This window comes from Cydia pomonella, chromosome 7 (assembly GCF_033807575.1).
Source record: "Cydia pomonella isolate Wapato2018A chromosome 7, ilCydPomo1, whole genome shotgun sequence".
Taxonomy (NCBI): Eukaryota; Metazoa; Arthropoda; class Insecta; order Lepidoptera; family Tortricidae; genus Cydia; species Cydia pomonella.
This window is the reverse complement of record NC_084709.1, coordinates 17,853,782-17,872,228: the sequence shown is the minus strand read 5'-3', so window position 1 is coordinate 17,872,228 and position 18,447 is coordinate 17,853,782. Positions and strand designations below refer to the sequence as shown.

General features: G+C 35.9%; 1 protein-coding gene across 2 annotated transcripts in view; it reads left to right on the top strand.

Moving 5' to 3' along the window:
* LOC133520038 (uncharacterized) overlaps nucleotides 1-18,447 on the top strand; it is a 54,738-nt gene that overhangs the window by 32,969 nt on the left and 3,322 nt on the right. For both annotated transcript variants that reach the window (XM_061854298.1, XM_061854299.1), the window contains 12 exons: nucleotides 56-367; nucleotides 458-631; nucleotides 3,193-3,327; nucleotides 3,407-3,718; nucleotides 3,814-3,987; nucleotides 4,084-4,218; nucleotides 5,645-5,956; nucleotides 6,217-6,387; nucleotides 6,960-7,091; nucleotides 9,405-9,560; nucleotides 15,265-15,408; nucleotides 18,134-18,264. In XM_061854298.1, the coding sequence (XP_061710282.1) occupies nucleotides 56-367; nucleotides 458-631; nucleotides 3,193-3,327; nucleotides 3,407-3,718; nucleotides 3,814-3,987; nucleotides 4,084-4,218; nucleotides 5,645-5,956; nucleotides 6,217-6,387; nucleotides 6,960-7,091; nucleotides 9,405-9,560; nucleotides 15,265-15,408; nucleotides 18,134-18,264 (2,288 nt within the window). The remainder of the gene's footprint in view (nucleotides 1-55; nucleotides 368-457; nucleotides 632-3,192; nucleotides 3,328-3,406; nucleotides 3,719-3,813; nucleotides 3,988-4,083; nucleotides 4,219-5,644; nucleotides 5,957-6,216; nucleotides 6,388-6,959; nucleotides 7,092-9,404; nucleotides 9,561-15,264; nucleotides 15,409-18,133; nucleotides 18,265-18,447) is intronic.

The following is an 18,447-nucleotide window of genomic DNA, read 5'->3' as shown; positions in this document are numbered from 1 at the left end:
GAAGCCACGTTCCATATAAGACGTTAAATAAAGTAAGATTATTTTTTGTTTCTAGATCTGGCATCATATTTCAATCTACAACACCAAGGGTTCACAGTTAACATCGTTCTACAGAGTACCATTCCAGAAGAGACGATACCTACCAACGGGATTTTATTACTCGAGTTGAGAGCGTCAGCACCTCAAGCTATAGCCGCCACGACAACTGTGGTAATCGAAGCCCAGCCAACTGCCGATGTCGAGGAACTTACCTTTAGTGCTACTTACTATATCGGAGAGTACAGTGAGACCAGCGGCCTCGCGTTTGACTCTATTATCGCACTAGATGTAGGCTACGATCAAAACGTCCAATTCTCCTTGGAAGGAGGTATGCAATACAAAAAGACATTAAATATTAGTAACCAAGTACTGAGCAAGTAATTAATGCCAAGTATTATCTATTAAATCTTATTTTCAGAACACGCCCAATGGTTCTCGTTAGAAGTTCAAGGCAACGCTGCCGCGCTTGTTATGACTGGCGCCATTCCACCTGCAATTTTAGTCAACAATCACCAACTCGTGTTTCGGGTTACTGCACAGAAACCCAACAGCAATATTGCTACAGCGACAATTGTGGTTTCGCTAGTAGATGGTAAGCATTATTATATAAAACAGTCAATTGCAAATGGACATTTGTATTAAGAAAAAGGGAGGAAACCTTCCCTTCTATTTCAAGAATATTTAAAATTGATCTTAGTCAGCATTCAGCAATCACCAACTCGTATTTAGTGTCACTGTCACCGCACAAAAACCCAACAGCAAAATTGTGTCTACAACAATACTGATTTTTTTTTTGGTTTCGGGTTATTGCACAGAAACCCAAGAGCAATATTGCTACAGCGACAATTGTGATTTCGCTAGTAGATGGTAAGCATTATTATTTTTTATTTTTATTTTCTTTATTTAGAAACAAACAGTCTATTATATTGATAAATTGTTACAATATAGGGTAATAGACTTATAGACCTACAGTTTCCTTAAATATAGTATGAATACCATATAACCTAATTACATAAAATTACTAAAATAAACCTGAAATTCTAAGTTGCCAAATCGTAGTTACAAATAATGCTCGTACATCCTAACAAAACCAAATACAAAGATGAAGTACATTGCAATAACACTAATAACAAACAATAATTGCAATTAAATTAAAGTTAACTACCAAAGTCCATTAATACATTTCAATGTAAGTTGTTTGAAACTACCGAACTTTTCACGGAAAATATCTACATTTTGAAACTTATCATCATACATCCTGCATGCTCTTCTAGTGAAACCGTTTCTCGCATATGCGGTTTGACTACGAGGAATATAAAAGAGGTTCTTCTTTCTACATGCTCGCTCACAACGACGGGGTACTCTAAATGAAACAGATTTTAATAACTCAGGTGCGTCGATGATGTTGTTAATGACTTTATAGAGAATTATAACATCAGTGCGTTCGCGACGCAAGCTCAAGGGTAAAATATTATGTATTTTCCTAGCGGTAGTGTAATCTATGTATTTATTTCCAGTGCGATATTCAATTGCTCTTACAAACTTCTTTTGCACTCTCTCTATTCTGTCGCTATGAATTTTATATAGCGGGTTCCACACTGAACTAGCAAATTCTAATCGACTACGGACATAACTATTAAATAATATCTTATACGTCGAAGGTCTCCTGAAATCTTTACCTACGCGCAATATGAATCCCAACTGCTTAAAAGATTTATTTAAGATATTATCAATGTGGGGTACAAAGGTAAGCTTTCAGTCCATGATTACGCCGAGGTCACGGATCTGGTTCACACGAGTTAACTCTTTATTACAAAGATCATACTTGAAATTAATAGTTGTCCTTTTTTTACTAAAGCTAATGACAAAACATTTTTCTGGGTTTAAGAAAAGATTATTTGTGTTACAAAAAGTCTGGAAATTATGTAAATCGTATTGTAGTAAAGTACAATCTTCTGGATTTCGTATGACTCTGAAAATTTTCGTGTCGTCGGCGTATAAAAGCATGTTTGAATTCTTAATACATTCAGTGATATCATTTATATACAGGACAAATAACAAAGGCCCCAAATGGGAACCCTGCGGTACACCAGAACTGATAGACCTATAATAAGAAATATGCCCCTTTACAGCTACGGCCTGCGAACGGTTTTCTACATAGGATTTTATCCAGCGATAAAGATCCCCGTGTATACCAAAATGCCACAGCTTTATAAGTAAGCGCTCATGACAGACCTTGTCGAAAGCCTTTGCAAAATCGGTATACACAGCGTCTACTTGACAGTTGTTATCTAGCGCAGTTAATATGGCTTCTGTATAAGATAGAAGATTCGATTCGACACTACGACCACTAAGAAAACCATGTTGGTTTGGAATGATATGACGCCGCATCGCAGTGGAAAGCTGATCACTAACAATCTTCTCGAAAATTTTGCCAAACTGACACAATTTCGATATAGGGCGATATTTCTCTATGTCCGAGCTAACTTCACCTTTTGGTACTGGTGTAACTAATGCCTGTTTCCAAAGTGAAGGTACACACCCCTCCCTGATAGACTTCTCAAAAAGTAAAGTTATAGGCAATGTTAAGCTAGAGGAGCAACTTTAAATTATGATGGGAGGTATACCGTCAGGACCAGCAATTATTATATAAAACACTCAATTGCAAATGAACATTTTCATTAATAAAGAGGGAGGACACCTTACCTTCTATTTCAAGAATATTTAAAATTGATCTTAGTCAGCAGTCAGCAATCATCAACTCGCATTTAGTGTCACTGTCACCGCACAAAAACCCAACAGCAAAATTGTGTCTACAACAATAGTGATTTTTTTAGTAGATGGTGAGCATGAAGAGTAATTGAAGCATCTGTTTGTTCCTTTATATCTTAAAATAAACGCTCCACTTCATCAAATGAACATAAAAATTATTGCAGTCATGTAATGTATTGAAAAGACATGGCAAATAGAATAAATAATACAACAAAAGTTTACAAATACATTCTTTAACCAACTAAGAAAAGTAAATTATATGTGGCAGATATATATAAAAAAAACTTAAACGTGTATAAGATGGTAAAACATGTGTATTGATCGAGTACACTCTCATCATTTTGTATCCTTTTCACAAACTTTATTTTTTCGCTATTTCAGATTACACTGATGCAACAATACTCGGGTTCGAGCAAGCAAGCTATTTTGGTTCCATAGAAAATAATGTTTTAATTATAGAACAAATTGTTCTTAACGAGGGGTACACGGATGCTGTTACATTTTCTCTATCTGGTGGTAAGTACGCTGATAGCATGCATTAAATAACTCTATTATGTTGTACTCGAAGACATTTCTCAATGTTAATTATTTTCAGATTTGGCCTCGTACTTCAATCTCCAGCAGCAAGATGCCACAATAAACATTGTTCTACAAAGTACTATCCCAGAACAGGCGTTACCCACCAACGGAATAATATTGCTGAATTTGCGAGCATCAGCGTTGCAATCTGTACCCGGTACGACGACCATAGTGATTGAAGCCCAGCGGGCTGCAGTTTTAGAAGAACTGGCCTTCAGTTCTGCCTACTATGTAGGAGAGTACAGCGAAACCAGCGGCCTTGCGTTCGGTGCCACCATTTCATTAGACGTTGGCTATGACCAAAACATCCAATTCACCCTGGAAGGAGGTATGGAATTGTTTTTAATATACTTACTTTGTGATCAAATGTGTTACAAGTTAATGAGTTAAATATTTATATTCAATGACTCTTTTTGTTTTCAGATCACGCACAATGGTTTGCTCTGCAAATCGAAGGGAATGCTGCGACACTCACTTTGTATAACAGCATTCCCTCCGCGGTTTTAGTCAACAACCATCAATTGATATTTAGTGTTACTGCACAAAAACCTAATAGCATCATTGCAATATCAACCGTGGTGATATCGTTAATTGATGGTAAGAATGTGATCATACATTACAATGTATGTATTTCCGTTTCATGAAGTATATTTTTTATTAAAAATTATAATTGTGTGTTCTGTATTATTTCAGACTACACGGATGCAACAATTCTTGGTTTCGAACGAGCAAGCTATCTTGGTTCTATTGAAAATAGTTCGTTAATTATTGAACCAATTAATCTAAGCGAGGGGTATTCAGATGCTGTCACATTTGCTCTATCTGGTGGTAAGTACGGTAATAACTAATGCCATCAAAAACATAACTTGTAAAAAAAAAACAAAGTCTCGCAACTCAGTTTTTGTGATAGTCAGAATCGCGGGTGTACCTAAATAAAATCAAATGAAAAGCATACCATATTTTTGTACCTAATTTGTACTATTTAGTACCTCGTTTAAAAAAAATTGTACCTCACGGTACGTAAAGTTATGATCAAAAAACAGGTCACCCGCCATCCTGACAGTCAGAATGGCGGGTGTACTTTATTACGCTATGTTCCCGTGGTTATTGATAAATTCTATAAAAGCCAAATTTTTGTACCTTCATATTCAATTATAATATGAGTCATTTTATTTGTGCTTTCCAAGTTTTACTCATTTTATATTTTGCTTGCTATTACAATTTTGCAGGCGTTATAATTTTTCAAGTTATCGATTTAATTTTTAAGAAAAAACGCAAAGGTACAATTATTTTTATTACGCCAGGATTTAGTACCTTTAATGTTTAATCTGTTAAGTTCAAATAACTCAGAAAATCATGTCTTAAAAATGATTTTTCTTAGGAAGATTTCTTTGAATTAGCGCCTAACCTTTTTTAACGCTAAGGTACAATTATTTTTATTACGCCAGGATTTAGTACCTTTAATGTTTAATGTGTTAAGTTCTAATAGCTCAGAAAATCATGTCTTAAAAAATATTTTTCTTAGGAAGATTTCTTTGAATTGGCGCCTAGCCTTTTTTAAGACATGATTTACTGAGTTATTTGAACTTAACAGATTAAACATTAAAGGTACTAAATCCTGGCGTAATAAAAATCATTGTACCTTAGCGTTTTTTCTTAAAAATGAAATCGATAATTTGAAAAATTATAACGCCTGCAAAATTGTAATAGCAAGCAAAATATAAAATGAGTAAAACTTGGAAACCAAAAATAAAATGACTCGTATTATAATTGAATATGAAGGTACAAAAAAGGTACAAAAATTTGGCTTTTATAGAATTTATCAATAACCACGGGAACATAGCGTAATAAAGTACACCCGCCATTCTGACTGTCAGGATGGCGGGTGACCTGTTTTTTGGTGATAACTTTAAGTACCGTGAGGTACAAATTTTTTTAAAGGAGGTACTAAATAGTACAAATTGGGTACAAAAATATGGTATGGTTTTCATTTAATTTTATTTAGGTACACCCGCCATTCTGACTCTCACCAGTTTTTCTACCCTAAAAAGGTGTGACATCCATGTGACACCTTAATTTATTTAGTCCTTACTTAAGGGACATTACGTAATTAGCTAACCTAATAACATCTTATAGTGACCATATTAATATTAAAAATCTTCTATGTTTTAAATAAATAGATTGACTTGGCAATTAATTTATAAACTGTATTTTGCTGCACTCGCAGATATTCCTCAATAATTAATATTTTCAGATTTGGCCTCATACTTTAATCTCCAGCAGCAAGGTGCCATAGTCAACATCGTTTTGCAGAGCACTATCCCAGAACAGGCATTACCTGCCAACGGCATATTGTTATTGGAGTTACAAGCATCAGCGACCCAATCTGTATCTGCTACGACGACTATAGTAATCGAGGTTCAACGGGCTGCTGTTGTAGAAGAATTGGCCTTCAGTGCTGCCTACTACACCGGAGAGTACAGCGAAACCAGCGGCCTCACATTCGAAAATGCCATCTCGCTGGACGCTGGCTACGGCCAAGATGTTTCGTTTACCTTGGAGGGTGGTAAGTTTCCAACAGTAATCCTGCAGCTTACCCTCATTTACCAGATATTTCCTATTTACTTGGATGCAGATTCTTATTTCTTAGTACTTTTGTTTTGTGTCTCATTTACCAGCACATAAGTATTTTAGGTGAATATTTGACTTAGATTTTTTTTTCTTGTGTATTTATACTATGTAATTATGTACCTATCTATTTTGAAGCGAACACAAGATGCGTTTACAAATTACAAAAATTCCATAGATTGTTAATTATTCTTCCAGATAATGCCCAATGGTTTGGGTTATCTGTAAATGGAAATTCGATAACACTAGTTGTGGTGGAACCAATTCCTTCTGCAATATTAATCGATCTTCGAAAGATCATTATGATTGTGACGGCAGCAAAATCAGAGACCACTGCGAGCACAATTATCATCATATCCATAATTGACGGTAAGTCATCATTTTAATTTGTCATTTTATAAATAATTTCCATATCCATACTTCATCGGAAATTCAATTACATTCTCTCTTGAAGATTATGATGTACTTTACACAACAGAGCTGATATAATCAGAGAATGGAGATCAAAGATTGCTTGTTTTCTTTATCGATGACATGTCATCTTTTCATTTCCTGGCACTCGCTATGGATAATCCATTAACACAAAACATCTTTCCTTTTGATAACGTTTGATTACAATAAATTATTCCCCACTACATTAATGATAGCAACCTTATCTTGTACCTTGTTTGTGATATCTTATCAAGCGAGGGATTGACATTATTTATGTTCGAGCCCGTCATCTTCGATTACACATGAATCGATGGTTGTCTCTTACTAAGGAGCATTTCCTTTGTTGTTGATCATTTTCCTTCTTGTTCATTAATCATCTCATATTTTCAGCAACGTATTTAACATATTTATAGTTGTGGTTTTCGTTCTTAAATATAGGATTAATTTAGTTTATAAGGAAAACCGTGTTGTAATTATAAGTTACTTTTAAACTTTTTTCAATTTCACAGATTCGGGATCCGTGATAAATGAGGCATTTGATAAAGTCCTGTACGAGGGAACCATCAATAACAACGTGGTTCAACATGAACCGATTACTATCACAGGACACGCTTCTGGAATCGATATCGAAATACTTGGAGGTAAATTTTGCTGTACTTGGTATTTTATTTGGATTCAGGTGTCGTCTACATATGTCTGCGTCCGTTTTATGTTGTTTCGTCTTAACCTGACACCATCGAACGACAACCTTCCGTATAATATTAATTTTGTTGAATTTTGAAATGAAATAAAATTAAAAAATAAATTTAAAAGACCCAATATCCTAAAAATATTTAAGTAAATAATCGGTTTATATGCTATATATGCGCGTGTGAAATCTTATGTGCCTGCCTATAGGTAAAACAATCTACACAACCCCTTTTTGTATGTGACGGTAAGTGTTCAAAATAGACATTACGAATATGACTATGGTATTATTTTAGGGACTTGATTTTTTTTTATACTTAACTCTATAATTACAACCATATGTGAAAAATTAATATTTATCACTTGAACTATTATATTACTTACCTAATAGTAAGTAATATAATAGTTCAAAATATTGAAAAAAAAATGATTAAGGAAAAAGGGAACAGTCACACTCGGGCAATGCAGATTATTGTACAATTTTCCTCTCGGTATTAGTTACTGCGGAGGGCTCTGCTTGCGAAATAACAATGTAGAATGTTTGCTTGCGTTCAGTGCTGATCAGACGTAAGCCAATAAAAGATAATTTTTAAGAGCTAAGGGTTTGACCCCCATGGCAGTTGGCGAAATATAAGATGATGAGGTTTTGGAGAAAAAATCAATTTTTGTTCCTCTTAAACCGTGCTAACTTAATTTTTAAACAGATTATTTAAAAAATATGAATGTTATGTGCCTTTACAAAATATTTAATGGCCACGAGAAAGGGAACCAAGATGCCAATCGTTTGCGCCGCTGTAGCAACACGAAACGCTATCTGACTGTCGCACTTATAACTCTTATAAGGAGGAACGATAGTGACGTTACCGTTTCGTTCGCTACAGCGCAAACGATTGGCATGCCCACTGTATGAATGAATTCCACTAATAAAATGGATAATTGGGTATGCACTTAATGGTTAATTGAATATATTATTTATTAATATATTAACAATTAAAATATCTGTCGCCACACACTTATACAGCTCTGTGTACGAGCTGTAAAATTACATGGGCACGTTACGAATGTAATCTTTCATAAAGTGGCCACTGGCCATGCATTTTTGCAAATGTGTGTATATATTAACCGGGTTTGATTTAAAATTGTCATGATGGTTATCAATTTATGAAGCTAATTTTCGTTGATTTCTTCGAAACTATAAATTTTCCTGAATAGACGTGAGAGTTAACGCTCTCTAGCCCATGGAACATGGTACATTTTACCTAACATCAAATGAGGTAGTTCTGTTTTTTTAATATGATGATAGTGATGAAATGGTAATAACAAATCCAAGTTTTCGACCTCAAAAGCCCTTGGGATCATTGTAAAGTACATGAAAATCCATTAAATTTTAGGATTTTTTTCAGTTTTTGTAAAGTTAGTTAAGCGGAGTTAAGGCAAAAGTCACTATGCACACTTTTATGAAGATGATATTTGCAATTAATTGACTATAATTTAGTCTTAGTAAGCCAAAGTTTCTAAGATACGGCTTTTCAAAGTTTTGCAAAAAATTTAACCAACTGTTACTGCAAAACAGGTTGTACCAGCACTTGTGGATGCAGGAAAGCAGGACTCAAATGCTTAGCTGTTTGCAACTACAGCAATGGTCAATCCTGCGAGAATATACAGGACCGGAGATGTGTGCAGACATTGAAAAACCATTCATTGATAATCCACCATCACATGACAATTTCGACCGGCCTGATCAGGTTGACGAAGAAATGCTACCACACACGCTGGCCCCAAAAGGAGTGCTGTGGATCCAAAGCACAAGCCTATTCCATCAAAGATATACAAGAGATACGAGTTATAACGATTTCCCTCGCTATACTGTATATTATACACACAATGATCCGAAGGGCTTTCGAGGTGGAAAACTTGGATTTGTCATAACTATTTCATAACTACCAATATATATAAAAAAAACAGACCTACCTCATTTGATGTAAGGCAACACCTCTTTTTTGGTATGATTTCCACATGGGCGGTGGTTGGGAGGAGGTTATAGGTATTATACCATTGGCCTGTGTTTGATCCGTACTAAACGCGACATGTAACATGTCGATTATTTCTGACCATGAGTAAAAAAAAAATAGCCCAAATTGTCCTTTAAATGCTCGTTCTAAAAATTGGCGGGTGCGTTACAATTTTCCGAAAACCTTGTCCGTTATTAATAAATTACAAGCTGACTTTATGCAATAAATGTAACCTCCAAATTTGTTCGCCTGCAGTGTACAGGGAGCTTTTCTCAGCTTCTGTATCGGGAGATACTGTATTAATCGGAGCGGCTGGCACTCTGAATCTGCCTGAGGGAGTCTCACACGTCGCGCTCGAATTCCGAGCGGGCAGTGCAAGCGCAGTTGTCATTTTCAACGTTATACAATCAGGTAAGAACAATCAAATCAATTCAAACAATCATTTATTCTCAGGCAACAAAGGCCCATAATACCTTAGGTCATATAATACCAGACTAACATAAATACAATAATCTCGTCACTATTTTTTGTTCTGGGGTAGAATTCGGCAGATTGCCACGGAACTACCGAAATACCTCACCTTTCGGCCACAAGTCCAGTGGTTTCCAGCAGTTTCAACGCTTGTGTGAATATTTTTCAGCATGAAACATAAAAATGCGTATAACAGCATAGCACATTTATAGGTCTACCAGGCGGCTGCTAAAGTAAAAAGTTTTTTTAGTAAAAAGAAGCTTGGTTTTGGGACTAAGTCCAGTTTAAGTTTTGAACTCATACTTACTTGCTTTAACTTATCAGACGCATGCATCCAAGCTATATTATGATTAATGGCTATAAAGCCTAATTTTCTGATTGAACCCTTATCGGCATAAAGAAGTAGGACTCAAACAAACAAATAAACAATAATTTATTTGCAGAAAAAGGGTAAAAATTACATGTGTTAGTGTAAAAGAAATACGTTTTACCTTTTCGAACTGTTTTAAACAGTATGCAAATACAAAGGGTATTCATTAGAATTTAAATTCTTAGGATAACATTAGAGTAACATAACATCAGTAAAAAAAAGAGGCAGTAATATAGAGAGTAAGAATCAGTTGGAATCAGATTAGAATTAGAAGACAGTAAATAGTTTATGAAATTGTTGTAATATAACACACTCCTGTTTTATCAATAAGGGAGGTATGGCCAAAATTGAGAGTTAATAGAAATCCGACGCCCAACGGGACCTGCACGACGCCCAAAAGAAATATAAAGTATCTGTGAAAAGCTCAGAGGAGCATTTTTTTTTTTTTCAATTTTCCTCATATATTGAACTCCGTTACTCCTAACTTAGTTAATAAACGGTCCATACAAACGTAGTTAGTTACACTCTCATTTTAAAACGACCAGCTAGATTGCTCTGAAACTTTGTACTTACAATAGGATAAGGTATATCTAGTCCTGCGGTAAAGATAAAAAGATAAATGATAAAAAATAAGTTTATTGCACACAAAACAGTATACAGAATCGATACAGAATTGGTGTGACATCGGATGAGTGCATAGCATAGTTACATAAAAGGAGTTTCCAGGGGTCTCCGCACTAGGCTAGGACTGTTCAGCAGGAGACCAAGTATGCATTTGTATGTCATATGTGTGACCTAAACAAACATTGTTTTGGTAGTCAACTAAATAAAACTACGTTACATTAAAGTTTTACAGAAACTACTTTCATAATGAACACAAGTATAGATAGGGTTAACCTTAAACTACCCTTAGAAGTAAGTTTTCAGTCTCATGGTAGTCAAGTGACAATAACCATTTAAAAATAAACCGTTTAGTCTATGATACCGTGCAACGTATCAACCCACTTTGTAGCTTTACAGCAGCATTGTAAATCTTAGAGCTAACGACATCACCGGACTGCGGTGGCAGCATGATTCCATTTTTATCACTTGTCACTATGCCCGTCACTTTCGCACTCACATACTTGTTAGAACGTGACAGGCATGGTGACAAATGATAAAGATCCGACCATCTTAGCCCTACTGTAATTAGTTTATGTAGCTTCAGATATCATAGTAAAACAATACAGCGAATTTAAGTTTTTCATACAAAAAGTTTTTTGCTCTATTAGGTTTGTTTATATAAACTGGAGCTATATAAACTAATTACATAAAGTATATGACTATAAATCATTATGTCTTCTTCTTCACGTGCCATCTCCGTCCAGGAGGTTCGTGACCATATGTCTATATGTCTCTCTATGTTCAGTCATGCGAATTAGTCCATCATTCTATGCTCTTCACTTTTAACCAGTCTCTTATATTTTTAGTCCATGATGTGCGCCTTCTACCACGACCACGCTTCCCTTCAATTTTTCCTTCAATTATTAATTTCAGTAGGTTGTATTTATTATTCCTATATATATGTCCAAAATACGCTGCTTTTCTTTTCTTAATTGTTGATACTACTTCTAGATCTTTTTGTATGATTTCCAAAACTCTGATATTAGTTATTCTATCAGTCCATTTTATTTTGAGCATCCTTCGATAAATCCACATTTCAAAAGCCCTTAGCTTGTTGACTAAATTATTTTTCAAGGTCCAGCTTTAGGTACCATACATAAGAATTGGGATGATGTAACATTTAACCATTCGCCACCTCAATATGTGCAAAGTTTCATTACAATCCAACCCGTAGTTTTAAAATGAGAACGATACTCCGTTTGTATGGGAAGGTGAAATTCGGGCGAGCTTTCCGGGGACTCTTAAAAGGTAGTGCAGTAAAACAAGGTCACTTCACAGAATACGTTTAATTTTAAACATTTATGCAAAAAATATAACACTTGTCAATTGACTAACCTTTTACCCTATATATTTTGACAAATATTTTGACTGAGAAATCTATAGATAAAACACGGAACACAATTTAAACAGTATCCTAAACAATATTAAGATGATCCCTGCTCTCCGCATAAAGGCTATTGAAATATAAAATAAAAAAAGGAGTCGGGTGAAAATTGGCTGAGGGAAAAAAAATGTTAAATGGGGCGAATGATGGTTGAAAAAAGTGTATGAAGGAAACCTAGCTTTCACGCCGAAAAATGTAATGGCTCGACTATTGGAGCAGTATTGAAATTTAGAAAATATTTTTTTTGAATTTTGAATTTTGAGAAGGCAAATCAGAATTTTTCAGAATTCAGAAGGCAATTCAGAAGCGGTGGTGGCCGAGTGGATATGACGTCCGACTTTCGATCCGGAGGTCGCAGGTTCAAATTCTGGCTCGTACCAATGAGTTTTTCGGAACTTATGTACTAAATATCATTTGATATTTACCACTAGCTTTTCGGTGAAGGAAAACATCGCGAGGAAACCTGCATACATCTGCGAAGAAATTCAAAGGTGTATGTGAAGTCCCCAATCGGCATTGGGCTAGCGTGGGGACTATAGCCTAAGCCCTCTCGCGCATGGGAGGAGGCCTGTGCCCAGCAGTGGGACGTATATATAGGCTGAATGATTATTATATATTATTATTAAATCAGAATTTTAAAAAAATTGAATGTATATCGATGAAAACTTGAATCCGTCTCGAATGAGTTAAATCGATGTCACCTGGCGAGCCTCGTGATAAACGGGCCCGGGTCCTCAGCTGGTGGTCTCGTTGAAGCCCTCCCGGAATTTGGAAATCGACAGGAGGGCCAAAAAATACGTGCCGCTGAGCCTTGGCGGCAAATACGCCACACGCTATTGCACAAGTTGTTGCTGGTGAATTCACGTGGCTAGAATTGAGTGAAACGCCTGGGTTAAAAAGGGGAACACCGGCGTTCAAGATGTAAACTAAAACGAACACAGGATAGCACTGTCATGCCACACACACCATTTCGGTGGAACTTTAAGCAGATATGATCCAATACTTTTCATACAACACCAAAAATGGCAAACAATCAACAAACTTGACTTCGCTCTTCTCCTCAAAATCCTTCTCTCTCACTTTTTTTCCAAAACAAAAACCTCAATTCCATCTTTCGAAAACCTTCCAATTCTCTATTCAAAAATCAGCCCCCCTCAAAAGTTACATTCTATTTTCAGCCTGCCATAAATCACATTCAAAATAGGCCAAAAAGGTAAAACAAACTCATAAACGACCAATGTGATACAGCGCCATCTAATCATCAACGCCTGAATTATGAAACCGCATAGAGAGACAACAGAAAGAGAACTGAGCAAGCAAGCTGCTAGCCATTGGAGAAGTTCAAAAATAAATCGACTGATGTCGATACATATGTAGCAATTTTGCTACAGCAGGTACTGTAAAGGAGATAGGTACGGTCTATCTGAGGTGGGGAATGTAAACGCTCCAGGTAGATTCTGATACCACCCCACCTCAGATAGACCGTATCTCTTTTACAGTACCTATCGAAGACGAATAAACCTGAAACTGTCAGTCAGTAACCTCGCTTTGGGGCCCGGTATTGCCATTAATCATTAATTCGAGGGTCACCTGCAGTATCGATACTAATCCTATGGACTCAGGCAAATGGAAATTTCGGGACCAATTAACAATAAGATCAAACACTTCTACCCTTGCTTAAATTGAAAAGGCTTATAAAGGTGGGCTTGGCCAGACTAAATAATTCAATATCGCTGTCAAACTATCTAAAATTAAGCAAATTGGCTTAGTTTTAATTACAAGTGTCAAGCGTCTTATTTTTAAATACCACCAAGTTTGCAATTTTAATGCAATTCTCCTTTTTAGGGTTCCGTACCCATAGGGTAAAACGGAAGACTAAGACTCCGCTGTCCGTCCGTCTGTCAGCAGGCTGTATCTCATGAACCGTGATAGCTAGACAGTTGAAATTTTCACAGATGATGTATTTCTGTTGCCGCTACAATAACAAATGCTAAAAAGTACCGAACCCTCGGTGAGCGAGTTCGACTCGCACTTGTCCGGTTTTTTTTTTTTTAAATCTTACTGTATTTTTTTACACCACGTTGCAATGACCGCCTGGAAAGTGGCATATAATCTACATTTAAAATTGAAATGTTTTTTTTTCCAATTTAATTATGTAATGGAAAATGATCTCATGAGTATGACTATTAAATGAGAATAAAAACTACAATTGCGCTTATTTATCCTTTTTAAGGTTCCGTAGTCAACTAATGTCTGTCTGTCTGTCCGAGGCTTTGCTCCGTGATCGTTAGTGCTATATAGAAAGCAAAAATTTGTTGTGAGGCCATACGCTTTATAAATTAATCAACCGGACAACGTGGTAAAATAAAATTAAAAAAAAAACCTGTAGGGTACTTCCCCTTCTGACAAAGTGACCTCGCTTTAACCGTATGTGTAGGGTGTCGTTGGATAGGTCTTTCCAAACGAATAGGGGTCTTCAACAAATATTACCTATTTGATGAAGTGAATATTTTCTGAAATAATAGCTCCGAAAGAAAAACATTGTGTCCCTTACCTTACAGAAAACGGCAGATAATTAAGAATAACACTAGACCCTACTCATAGGTGAGTAAGGTTGCCAGAGCTCAACGAGGGTGCGGAGACTGCGGATTGTTAGGGATGCGCATGTAACTCCTCTGGAGTTGCAGGCGTACATAGGCTAAGGAGACTGTTTACCATCAGGCGGGCCGTGAATGAACGCGAAGTGATCGACAGCCCGCCTGCTTCCGGCCGGGCGTCCCTACACTACATCAGGCGGGCCGAAAGCTTGTTTGCCACCCACGTAGTAAAAAAATAGCCTAATATAGATATTCAATTAAAACTAAAGAGAACATGATCAGTTATGCCGTTTTTGAGTTATCGCAATAAAGTCTTCCCTTCATAGAAAAAGACGTACAAAGCGCTGCGCTGTAAAGGTACTCCCGTTTGTTTGTTATATACATGATACTTACTAATAGCACCCGTTTAAGGTATATTGTGACGAACGGATAACTACGGAACCCCACACTGAGCATGTCCCGACATGCTCTTGGCCGGTGTTTCACTTGAAGGCACAAACGAAGTCCAGATTGTTACATTCGTCAAAAATGCCAGGTCACTTTTGTTCAAGTTTCCATACAAAGTCACCTGTTTTTATTTATTTTACATCACAGTCATGAGAGTATTTGTCAAATTGCAAACATTTCCAGAAACTCCAGAGCTACCAACGGTAGCGTTCGAGTCCCCATCATATGTGCTGCGCGCGGACATGGCGCAGACCGGACTACTAGGACTGGTCCAAGCAACAGCGAGCAACGGCGAGAGTATAACGTACTCCCTAGCTGTCGATGATGGTAAATATATATATACTTATTCAACATTGATCGGACCGCCCACCAGCAGACCAGATAGAAGCAAATTTTCGAAAGAGTGTCTTTTAAGGAGATCTTCATTTAATCTTACAGCTGTATGTACATATGCAATATGTTAATTATTAGAATAATGAAAAAACACGGGAGACCATAACTTTAGATCAATCATATCGGAATTAAGATGGTCGTACTCAACAAATTTCTCCATGGAACTAACCACAAATTCGCGTAAAAATATCTATTAATATTATACTTAATGTACTTACACCTTAAGGGCCCGAAGTAGACGAAACGTATGGATTTTTTTTCACGATTTTCATATCGGTCCCATGGGAAACCTTGTTCAATATTACCATTTTAATAAATTTTTGACATTCGGAATCGCGAAAGATCACCTAATATAACCTATTTTTAGAAACTATTAAGGTACCCACGCAAGTTACTCTAATATCTAATATAATAAACTGCTATTATATTGGCCGTGTTTACCGCTAAAAAAAAAAACAATTTGCATTATTTTTTGTCTCGATTCTTGGAACTACGGTGCAGCAAAGCTTTAAATTATTATTACAATTGAAGCAGACATAGGTTCGCGAGCATAACATAAAATCATAATCTCGTGAAACGTGTAAATCCGAACGATATATTATTTGAAAACGTTTGGGTTATCAGATTACCATCCCTAATCAGCTTATAAATTAAGCCGATATTCGTAATCCTGTTTAACCATACGATAAGTACATGAAAATTCAAATCGTAATGAAATTCAGTTCATAAAATTAATGTAGTACTTACCTGTTTATAACACAAAATGGCATGATTAAATTGAGCGCCTGATTGTAACACATTAGCAAGATCACACAAAAGTTATTTATTACCTATTACTAGGCGAACATGTTGCCTAGTGAAATATAGTTAACCTCCATGCATTATCACTTTTATTTTATGGCGCTTTTTTATTTTTTATTTATATATTTTATTTCGGAACATATTAACACCACTACACCCTTTTTACACTTCTGTACTAGTTGTTTACCATAATATTTAGATTTGCCCAACTGTAACGTGATCTGAGTTTCGGCAGAATATCCAGTGCTTTGCTCGAAAGAGTGAAGCGCATTAATAGCTGAGTCGGAACCGTTTTGTTTTTGCTGTAATGCACACAAATCCATTTATAGATATAAACTTTTCTGTTAATTAAATTGTGTAGGTACTTTAGTTTTATTCTGTTCGTAATGTATTTGTAAATTGTGTGTTTCTGCAGCATTCAAATAAACGTTTTATCTATCTATCATACATACATTAGTGTATAGATGGTACAGACTATTTTGATACCCTATTTCATACTTTCAAAATTTCTAATATCAAAATTATGTTGCAATTAACAGGCCAATTCGAACGTACATTAATATTTGAATGATTATTTTAATCATATTATTTAATTTATCGTGCGTCTTACCCGCGCCCATACATGTGCGGTCAAGTACGAGCAAAATGCACGATAACGAAATAACATGAAACATTATTCGGATATCAGTGTACATTCGAATTGGCCTGTTGGACTTTTCTTGTGCACTAGCGTACTAATTGCAACCAAATTATACCCATGATTAGTACAAGTGCGAACTATTAATATATAATGGAGCCGCAGGGACTCCAACTTGACTCCTTCAAATAAATACATATAGGGTAAATAAAATAAACCGTCTATTACTGGCCACCATATACCAAAAGGGATTCTGTTTAATAATCACACAATCTAAGTGAATCATCAGAACGATAATTATTTAGTTTACTTGAGTTGTGTAAATAAATAAATGGAATTATTATTTTAGCCATTTCAGTATAAGGTGGCCAGTAATTGGAGGGTGGCCAGTAATAGACGGTTTACCCTAGGTACTTACTTATCCAAGACAAAATTACCTAGTTTATTCTAGTCTTTCTCGCTGCACGCAATTCTCAATACAAAAATGTCTGCCCCACGCGCGTCGTTCTCTCTGTTACTCAAAACAACCACGGGTGGCGCTGATCATTGCTAAAACGTCCGATCAAGCGAATGTTGCAAGTATATCATGTACCTACCTAATTAGTTTACGAATAAATCGACATAAAGGTACTTAGACAACGATATATATAATATATAAATATTTATAAATACTTAAATACATAGAAAACACCCAAGACAAGGAACAAATATCCATGCTCATCACACGAATAAGTGCCCTTACCAGGATTTAAACACGGAACCATCGGCTTCACAGGCAGAGTCACTACCCACTAGGCCAGACCGGTCGTCAACACCATATAACATTGCAAGTTCAACATTAACACAAGGTTTTATAGGGCACTTCGAATTATTAACTTAATAATGAAAACAGCTTAAAAGTAATATTTCACAATTAACAATTTAATATATCTCTTTGATTCAGTAACGAAGAATTAATAAAATATTTTTAAACCACCCATACACAATTCAATAAGTACAGGCATCTCGAAAATAAAATCAACAAAATTCATCGACCCTAACTCCCACGCTCATTAGGTGTCAAGCGACTCACGCGAAAGTTTATTTTAAAAAAGTTCAAACATTTTTCCTTATCCCCCTATCTTTGTTATTAATGCGGCCAATAAATTGTTAGCATTTTTCACACTAAAACCATTATCTGCAACGACTAAGACACTTATTTTCAATTGTCTTTGTTTCCAGCTCATCTCCGAGAGCGGGTTTTGATTAACAGTGTTGGAGAAATACATTTATCTGCACCAACAAATACTGGCGTGTATAGCTTCCAAGCGATAGCTACATCATCTATCACCCAAGTCCAAGCTACAACGGCGGTAAGAAAATATCTAATAATAAGTAAAGGCTTAGCTAAAAATTACTTAAATATTTATAAGATACTAAAACGAAATGTGTGCCAACATTTTTATCGGGGGCCAAGACAAACTTATTATTTCGTATTATACACTTCATCCACGTTCCAAGTTTAATGTTTTGATGTTCAATCTATACCTACTCTT